The sequence below is a fragment of the Ostrea edulis genome, chromosome 4 (assembly GCF_947568905.1).
Source record: "Ostrea edulis chromosome 4, xbOstEdul1.1, whole genome shotgun sequence".
Taxonomy (NCBI): Eukaryota; Metazoa; Mollusca; class Bivalvia; order Ostreida; family Ostreidae; genus Ostrea; species Ostrea edulis.
In genome coordinates, this window is record NC_079167.1 from 75,764,228 (window position 1) to 75,774,643 (window position 10,416).

At 37.3% G+C, this 10,416-nt stretch overlaps 2 protein-coding genes across 2 annotated transcripts; both read left to right on the top strand.

Annotated features, from left to right (window-relative positions):
- The first annotated feature begins 2,108 nt into the window (after nucleotides 1-2,108).
- Nucleotides 2,109-3,990, top strand: LOC125670654 (neurocalcin-like). Its single transcript, XM_048905949.2, has 2 exons — nucleotides 2,109-2,653; nucleotides 2,937-3,990. Exons 1-2 carry the CDS (start codon nucleotides 2,276-2,278, stop codon nucleotides 3,132-3,134), a joined length of 576 nt encoding a protein of 191 aa, XP_048761906.2. The 5' UTR covers nucleotides 2,109-2,275; the 3' UTR covers nucleotides 3,135-3,990.
- A 1,401-nt stretch (nucleotides 3,991-5,391) lies between these two features.
- Nucleotides 5,392-8,993, top strand: LOC125668226 (neurocalcin homolog). The gene is made up of 2 exons (XM_048902076.2): nucleotides 5,392-6,321; nucleotides 7,468-8,993. The coding sequence occupies exons 1-2, from the start codon at nucleotides 5,944-5,946 to the stop codon at nucleotides 7,657-7,659; spliced, it is 570 nt and encodes a 189-aa protein (XP_048758033.1). The 5' UTR covers nucleotides 5,392-5,943; the 3' UTR covers nucleotides 7,660-8,993.
- The last annotated feature ends 1,423 nt before the right edge of the window (nucleotides 8,994-10,416 follow it).

Here is a 10,416-nt window from a genome sequence, read left to right on the forward strand (position 1 = left end):
ATGTTTTTGTTTACGAAATTTTCAAAAGAAATGGATATAGATCTAAGTTAATTATATCTTTCACATTTTAAGCATTCTTTGGATAGAATGTGTTACCTATAAGTTAAAATTTGTGAATATGCAAAATTAAAATGCTTTATATTACAAAATCAATATTTCACTGGTTTGTTTGTATACATAAAAAGACTCGAGTCTTTGTTTACATAACACAGATTTAAGGCTAAAATATTGCTTTTATTCTTGCATTCAGAAGGTCAAAATTTTGGCTGTCAACATTAAATGAGTTATATTTTTAATGTTTAACATAAAAAATGCAAAATAATTTCTTCAGAAATCGTGAACCAGTCCCTTTAAAATCTTAAAACAGTTCAAGGTGTGTGTGTGTGTGTGTGTGTGCGTGTAGGACTATGATCAATTTATTTAAAATGTTTCCAGGAAAGTCGCTGCAGGGGATAATGCGCTGACCGAGACTCTGATATGCGAGAAGGAAAACGTTTAGTTTATCACGCACTACATGTAGATCATCGTCGCAAACCACGCCTATTGTCTCCGTTCACACTACGTCAGAGGTAGGGTAGGTACTTCCACGTTCAGTAGGCGTGGCTAGCGACGATACACGTAGATTCGATGAGATGAATGACATATTCAGTTTTTATTGAAAATTTAACCGTCATATTTGCAGATTTTTAGAGAAGTACTTTGTGCACATTCACTGCAGAGTACGGTAAGGATCCTGGATAGAATACGGTCAGATCCTACAATTCTCTATGCAGTAATTTTCTGACACCTATCTCCGAAAAAGTCCTCTTGTGGTATAGGCTGGTCTAAACTACCCTCCTGTGTGATGATAGACTGGTGCTTTCTATTGAATATTTTGGTTTTGTCTGACATCCATTTATTGTTCTGTAGGTATTGAGATCCCATTTGAATGAGTCGTATGTGTAGTAGCCTAGGGCGAAGTGGCTGGTTTGTACTATTTTACGCCTTATCGTCTTTTTGTTATTTAGAGAAGGAAAGATAACAAAACGATATTTAACAAATTTTCGTCCCGAAATAACGAAAAGATGACAAAATGATCATATTAGTTACTTCTAGACTCAAAATAACGAAAAGACAACAAATTGTAAAATAGTACAATTCAGCCACCTTACCTTGCCTCTAGCTTGAGCGCACCCATGTACTGATACGAGTACACACAAGAGTGCATTCCATGAAGGCGGTTTTACTTTTCATGGACGAAGGTTGGAATTTTGGATTGACTGGTCACAGAAGTCTAGTGGCTGAAGCGTTCGCTCCGAAACCCAGATCCGCATCAAATCTAAGACTTTTAACATAGTTAGTGACTGTTTCTTCGCCAAGCCTCCGACAGTTATGGTCAAGGCCTTTATAACGGAGGTTCCGTATCACAGTAAGCGTTGAGCATAGATGAGCTCCGCCCACATCCAGTGATCCGTGAAGAAACCGTACGGTATTATTTTTTGGGTCTTTAAAGAACCATCACTGCTGCGGTACTGGGCGCCTTGCAAATGTCAAAGAGTTTCAAAGCTTTACATAAGAGTTAATTCTTAACTTACTTCAAATAGCTTTTGAACTGTTTACAATTCATAAATACCGCTAAGAAAGCATTTTATGTAGTTTAGGGCCACGATGGGTACCCAAATAATGGACATTAGAGCGTGTAAGAAATGTGAAACGTTGTTAAAATGAAAATTACATGCACGCTTAGATTCAAGTTTATTCGAACCAAAACAATTTGATAATACTGCGACCCATGGTTTTCCATCGTATTGCAGTTAGTGCCGGAAGTGACGCAATCTAGCAATATGCGTTGTATGTTGTATGTACGGTGTATAAGGTTTTGACATAGTTCCTTAGTCTTTAAAGTGCAGTAACATTTTAATTATAAATTCGCAATATGTCATTAACATTGAACGCTTTCTGGACACATTTAATGAAAGCAATAAACGAACTTCTAAATCCCCTCTTTAACCTCTTTAGGGCCGGTATTATGACTTTGATATTCAAACATTGCACTCTGGAAGGCACCCCAAAGTAATTTAAATGCCAGCGGATTCTTTCTAAATACGCGCCGTATAAAATGTTTATGAATAGATTTAATGTATTGCAGTATACACTGTTCTGAAATCCGTATTGAGGCACTCATCAAATGTGATCAGCGTATCATAACAGCAACACGGGATCAATGTCAGGTTAGACCTGTGTAGTGGAATCGGAATTACCGGTAATCTTCACACAGTTATACCAGATCTAAGAGATGGGGAAACAAAACAGCAAACTAGCGCCCGGGACAATAGAAGAACTCAGCAAACAAACCCAATTCTCAGAGCAGGAATTACGTCAGTGGTACGTCGATTTCACACAAGATTTCCCTAAAGGGTACGTGAAGCTGGATGAATTTGAGAAGATGTACGAAGGATTTTTCCCAGATGGAGATGCCTCGAAATTCGCCAGACATGTTTTCCACGCGTTCGATATAAATGGAGATGGTCACATCGATTTTCGGGAATTTGTCTGCGGTTTAAACGCCACACTTCGGGGGTCGGTCGAACAGAAACTCCAATGGGCATTCAGAGTGTACGACATTCACGAGGATGGGTACATTTCCAAAGAAGAAATGAAAGATATTATCTCAGTAAGTCAAGCATAACATCTTTGCCTTTAAAGAAATACCAGTGCAAAAGTATATTAGTGTATGCATGTGTATATTACCAATTACATCATAAAGAACTGCGGTACCAAAGAACCCGTGAATTTTTATGTTTACATCACGGCATTTCATAGTATGCATGCAATGAGTGACAGATAAATACCCCCAGAACAACAAATGCAAATAATAACCCTTTTCTCTGGAATAAGTACCTAGAAAACTTTGGTGTCAACCGAAATGTCATAGGTTACTTTTGCTATGATTTCAGGCTATTCATAAAGTCACGGGGGATAAAAGAAAAGCCGGTAACGAGAGGACACTGCAACAGGAAATAGATGACGTGTTCCGGAGAATGGACAAGAACGCCGACCAGAAAATATCCAACAAAGAGTTCATAGAGAGTGCAGCCAAGGACCCAGGCTTAGTGACGCTACTGGAGCTGCATCAGGTCACGCCCTCCAAATAGACAGGCCACGCCCTTCAAATAGACGCATGGATTGCAGCGAGGCTAAGGATGTACAGCAGCAAGGCTAAACAGAGATCATTTGCATATCCGGATTGTCTCCTCAGGGAAGCACCTAACATTGGCAGATATTGTACACAAATATTGATTTGTTATTGAATACTGTTGTATTATTAATGGACTGATCACGAAGTGGGTTGTCATAATACGGCATCTATCATACTATTTGTCGTCTACGTTACATTACGAGTGTAAACTGCCACCAGTGTGTTGACGATATGGAAGTATTTCAAAAGACGCAACTTGATTAAACACGCAGAACTTTTAGACTAATTGAAACATTCCCTGGATCGATAAAATCATTAAGATACGGTTGTTTTATTGTAACTGCACTGCACGACTGGTTCAAAACGTAATTCCATAGCTAAATCGCCAACCCCCCTCACAGCATCTATTTTTCAGAGTAGGTACATGTATATACATACATTTAATTCCATATACACCAGCTGCAATGTTTAAGCGCAGTATAGTTTGGCAATACTAATGCCACCTGTAATCGAAAATGTAGTCACTTGCAAATCGAAAACGACATAGACTCGCAACCCCAAGATAGTCACGGAAAACTGGGAGTAATCGACCCCGTGCAATTTTTTCATCGTGCTGAAATTTACTTTAAAAAGTGTAAATTCTATCAACATTTTCGTCAATAGAGAACAGTTTCTTCACGGTATATACAAGTTTTATTGAAAAGGATGTCTAATCTGCATGGATTTTTGTGGTAGCTTGTTTGTTCTGTTTTCTCCTTGTCGTTATTCCGAAGCAGAGGGATGGAAAGAACACAATAAATGGCGTGTTATTTGTTTGATTTTTCTTCTTTGTTTGCTTTGCAAATCAATTAAACTACCTGATTCCAAATAGAAAATCACATTACAATTCGCGATTGTCTAAGCGGTCTTGACGTTCGCTTTGTAACCGGAAGTCCAGGTTTAATGATCGATTACGGCGTTGCATCAAACCTAAGGCTTTTAACATAGGTATTCACTGTTCTTTAGCCAATCACCCGGCATTAGAAAAAAAAAACAAAGAAAGAAAGCCGCAGTTCTTTTAGATATGACCTTAAATACAGACGTCCGGGTTAGAGTAGGTCCTCAGTATCCCTTGCTTGTCGCAGGAGGCGACTAAATGGGGCGGTCCTTCGGATGAGACCGCAAAATTGAGGCCCCGTGTCACAGCAGGTGTTGCACGATAAAGACCCCTCCCTGTTCAAAGGCCGTAAGCGCCTATCATAAGCCTAAATTTTGCAGCCCTTCACCGGCAATGGTGACGTCTCCATATGAGTGAAATATTCTCGAGCAGGACGTTAAACAATATACAATCAATCAATAAATACAGACGTCAATGTGGGCGTCACGTTGGCACGATAAAGAACTTTTGTTATTGCTGCGGTCATGAGCGGCATGCATAGGTGAACATTCGTGACACATCATCCAAGGCTGGTAATGTCTCTATCGAACGGCACGTAAAACAAATTGCAAACAAAGATTATAATTAATCATTGATTAAAATATAACGACAAAGCAAGAACATTTGTCATTAAGGTACTTCGGGAAGCTTTGGCACGCAAGATTTTTGTTATCACGTTCCGGACTCAACATATAACGAAAGAAACGATTATTTAGCGCCAATATAACCAGTATCGGACTCTTACCAAATTAATTGACTGTACTTTATGTAGGGCGAGTGGTACTCAAATTAAAACATTTTCCATGTAAGTGAGCACGGGTTACTTTAGTATATGGAGTTTTATGACGCGCTTGATAATGTGTTTAGGCAGGTCAGTAACAAAGCATGGTATAAAAAATACTGAATTAGCTTTTTTACTCCTTGAGACATAACATCTCATAGGCATTACAATTCATATACAAAGTAGATAAATATAATAGAATACAAGGTGCATTAACATCACATGAAAAGGTGAAGAGATTGATGGACCCACGGGTGATGGAGAGAGGAACGAAGCGTAATCAACCGTGGGTTTCCGACGATGCCAATAATCAAAACAAAACCAATTGACTAGAAATAAAACATTAGAGATTTTAGAATCGAGATACTGCGTCACGGACTCACGGCTGACACGATGGAAGCCATCAAAGAAGTGGACCAAGCCCACGTCACTGGTCTAAAGGTCGCCGAGCGTTCGATCGAGATACGGCCATGGTGTCATGCATCCAAAACAATGTGTCATACACTGGACATACTATTTCGGGTACCCAGTAGTTGTTCAGAGTATGATTAAAGTATGCCTCGTAAATAACTTCTTTATTTTCATTAAAACATAAACTGATTAATTGTATATTGTTTGTAAACCTCCCCTCTACGTACACATACGTCATCTTGGTTTTTGTTGTGAACCACGTATAACCCTATTTATTGCCGTGATGCGTTACGCCCCATAAGTTTTCAATCACGAGCGTTGTTTCCGTAACCTAAACTTATACAAACACAACATATGCCTTTGATTTTATCCAAGCTCATTAAATGTCCACTTCTACACACTTTTTCAAAAACAATACCGTATTAATATACCAGTATCGCGGCCATTCAGAACAACTTTAGCCTAATCCAAAAATTAAATCAATCATTTTAATGCGTCTTGTTTGATACATTTAAAATCAGACGTGGACAAATATAAACATAAGAAAATTATCTAACCATAATCCAAAGTTGTGACAGGAACTTACCAAAAAGCTGTGAGAGTAACGTTTACAGTGTATCGAAACGTTCTAATACGTTTGAACGAAAATTGTGCAATATGGGCAAGCAAACCAGCAAATTATCACCCGAAACGGTGGCGGATCTTAGAAAACAAACGGCGTTCACGGAAAGCGAAATCCAACAGTGGTACCGGGATTTTATTAATGAATGGCCAAAGGGACATCTAAGAATCGACCAGTTTGAAAAAATGTACGCTGGTTTCTTCCCAGCTGGAGACGCATCGACGTTTGCACGACATGTTTTTCGAGCTTATGATGTTAATGGCGATGGACAAGTGGATTTTCGGGAGTTTATATGTGGCTTCAGTGCTATGCTTCGTGGAACTATTGAACAGAAGTTGAAGTGGGCGTTCAGAATCTATGACATCGATAGAAATGGATTCATCTCCAAAAGTGAAATGAAGGACATTATTTCCGTATGTTTCGTATACATAAAAATATAATATTGGAATGTGTTAAAGAAGTACAATATGTTTCTTCTTCAAATAGCACAACGTCTTATTATGAGAGTAAAATTCTAAAGTGGGACGTTAAACAATATACAATCAATCAATCAAATAACACATATATTATGTGCATTTCCTCCGAGTATTCCATGATTATGTGACGTCACTTAGGGAATAGTTATTTCCTCATATGTTGTGCTGATTTAACGGTCGCAAACCGAGATTTGCCGGCGACGCATTAGCAGAGTCGGTAAAACGGACGTAAACGTAATACGACCGTTAAATCAGCATTAACGGTCGCCAACCGAGATTTACCGGTGACGCATTAGGGGAGTCAGTAAAACGGACGTAAACGTAATACGACCGTTAAATCAGCATTAACGGTCGCCAACCGAGATTTACCGGTGACGCATTAGGGGAGTCGGTAAAACGGACGTAAACGTAATACGAACGTTTATCACCGTTAAATCAGCATTAACGGTCGCAAATAGTTATTGCCATTCTAAAGCAATTTATGCATTTTGCTAAATGTTTACGTTAGAGTTTTGCTTTTTTTTGTTATATGAAATACGACACGGAATGTTTATGCTTGACATTATGTTTTTGCGTCATTTAAGAAATTGAAAAAAACACGAGAGCATGAATTGCAGCATACTGCATGAAGCGCTTAATGAAAAGTATGCTGGCATAAAGCGTTGCTATTCATACACTCTTGGATTTAAAAATAATGACATTTATATTTTATAATTACATTTTACTTTCATTTCTGTCGGAATATTCCCAGCGTTAAAATAGTCGTACTATATTTATCAAGATTCAAAGGCATATCGTTGACATTCATGAGGAAATGGCTATCATTTCATTTGATAAAGAGATCACAGGTAAAACATTAGAAGTGTTTATATTCTATTATGACATCAGAATGCAAAACTTTTTCTGTTTTGTTACTGCTCGTTTTACTGCCTCAAACATCGGTGCATGTAACCAATCAAAATGCAGATTAGAAACCAGTACTGCCTCAAACATCAGTGCATGTAGCCAATCAAAATGCAGATTAGAAACCAGTTACTTTGAATATGTTATCAAACAGTCCTAATTTATGCTTTTAATTTGCAGGCTATACATAAAATTGCTGGCATCATGGCAAACAAAGGAAACGAGCTAGTAATACAGCGGAGAGCTGATGAAATCTTTCAACTGATGGACAAGAATCAAGATGAAAGAATCTCTCTCCAGGAGTTCCTAGAAAATGCATCAAAAGACCGGAGCTTGGTTACCCTGCTAGAGCTGGAGCACGGCACAGAATGACACCCGTAATCTCCTGTACTGTTTACTCAGAAGAACAGCACGGGGCGTAAAGGTGTTACCAATAGACGAAAATCACTGATGATCTGTCATAATGGATCATTACCAAAAAAAATATTGTCGAAGATTTATAAAGGATATTCACAGGAGATATATACATGTTTACAAGGAATAATCGTCTAAGTTGTTTGTATTATGGACTTCTGTAGATTCCTAAATATACGTGAAGAATTCATTATCGCGTAATTTCATGAGGCATCACTCGCGAAATAAAATTACTAAATTAAAAATTTTCTGTTGCTAGAATGCATGTAAGAACTCTTGATTTAGAGACGACATGCGAATTCATGTTAACGCGATTTGACATATAGTCATTTCACCATTTAAAATACTCACGTAAAATAAGGAATCCACAGTATACAAATAAAGGAAGAAAGAGGAGGTTTTTTTGTTTTTTTTTTTACAGAAATTATCCCTATGTTTTTAATTTTTTATCCCTCAATATACAAACAACCTAAACATATACAATTGAAATTCTCAAACTTTGATATCTTGAACGAAATGGATAAATCAAAGTGAGTTGAAAGTCTGAACTACATTTCATTTATGCATTTTAGCCTCAATATTGTGAACCCTCAGATATCTTGAAGTTCTTTATTGGCACCTTCAGGTTTGATATAATTAGGTTTGACTGTATTTCAGAGAATAACTTTTAATATATAGCAAGCTTCTTTGTGACATGGACACCACTTCCTTCCTATTTGAGGAATTACAAATTAGCAGTAGATTATCATTGACAAAACATTGATGAGTGTAGATATCAAAGAAGGTGAGACACACTGTAAATATGGTAACATATTTTCACATCATAGTTTCTTGCATTAAGCTTGGCTTACTGGAACATTTTGAATGCTGACATACCTCAGTGGAATATTTTGGTATGTCAGCATACCTCAAACGGAACATTTTGGTATGTCAGTATACCTCAAATGGAACATTTTGGTACATCAGTGTACTTTACATGGAACATTTAGGTATGTCAATGTTACGCTTCAATGTTACATTTTGGTATGTCAATGTTACGCTTCAATGGAACATTTTGGTACGTCAGTGTACTTTACACGGAACAGTTAGGTATGTCAATATGCTTCAATGGAACATTTTGGTATGTCAATGTTATGCTTCAGTAGAACATTTTGGTATGTCAATGTTGTGCCTCAAATGGAACATTTTGGTATGTCAATGTTACGCTTCAGTGGAACATTTTGGTATGTCAATGTTATGCCTCAAATGGAACATTTTGGTATGTCAATGTTACGCTTCAATGGAACATTTTGGAATGTCAATGTTACGCTTCAGTAGAACATTTTGGTATGTCAATGTTATGCCTCAAATGGAACATTTTGGTATGTCAATGTTACGCCTTCAATGGAACATTTTGGTATGTCAATGTTACGCCTCAAATGGAACATTTTGGTATGTCAATGTTACGCTTCAGTAGAACATTTTGGTATGTCAATGTTACGCCTCAAATGGAACATTTTGGTATGTCAATGTTACGCTTCATGGAACATTTTGGTATGTCAATGTTACACTTCAATGGAACATTTTGGTATGTCAATGTTACGCTTCAGTAGAACATTTTGGTATGTCAATGTTACGCCTCAAATGGAACATTTTGGTATGTCAATGTTACGCCTCAAATGGAACATTTTGTTATGTCAATGTTACGCCTCAAATGGAACATTTTGGTATGTCAATGTTACGCTTCATGGAACATTTTGGTATGTCAATGTTACACTTCAATGGAACATTTTGGTATGTCAATGTTACATCTCAAATGGAACATTTTGGTATGTCAATGTTACGCCTCAAATGGAACATTTTGGTATGTCAATGTTACGTCTCAAATGGAACATTTTGGTATGTCAATGTTACGGCTCAAATGGAACATTTTGGTATGTCAATGTTACGTCTCAAATGGAACATTTTGGTATGTCAATGTTACGCCTCAAATGGAACATTTTGGTATGTCAATGTTACGCCTCAAATGGAACATTTTGGTATGTCAATGTTACGCTTCAGTAGAACATTTTGGTATGTCAATGTTACACTTCAATGGAACATTTTGGTATGTCAATGTTACGCTTCAGTAGAACATTTTGGTATTTCAATGTTACGCCTCAAATGGAACATTTTGGTATGTCAATGTTACGCCTCAAATGGAACATTTTGGTATGTCAATGTTACGCCTCAAATGGAACATTTTGGTATGTCAATGTTACGCTTCATGGAACATTTTGGTATGTCAATGTTACACTTCAATGGAACATTTTGGTATGTCAATGTTACATCTCAAATGGAACATTTTGGTATGTCAATGTTACGCCTCAAATGGAACATTTTGGTATGTCAATGTTACGTCTCAAATGGAACATTTTGGTATGTCAATGTTACGCCTCAAATGGAACATTTTGGTATGTCAATGTTACGCTTCAGTAGAACATTTTGGTATGTCAATGTTACGTCTCAAATGGAACATTTTGGTATGTCAATGTTACACTTCAATGGAACATTTTGGTATTTCAATGTTACGCTTCAGTAGAACATTTTGGTATTTCAATGTTACGCCTCAAATGGAACATTTTGGTATGTCAATGTTACGCCTCAAATGGAACATTTTGGTATGTCAATGTTACGCCTCAAATGGAACATTTTGGTATTTCAATGTTACGCTTCAGTAGAACATTTTGGTTTGTC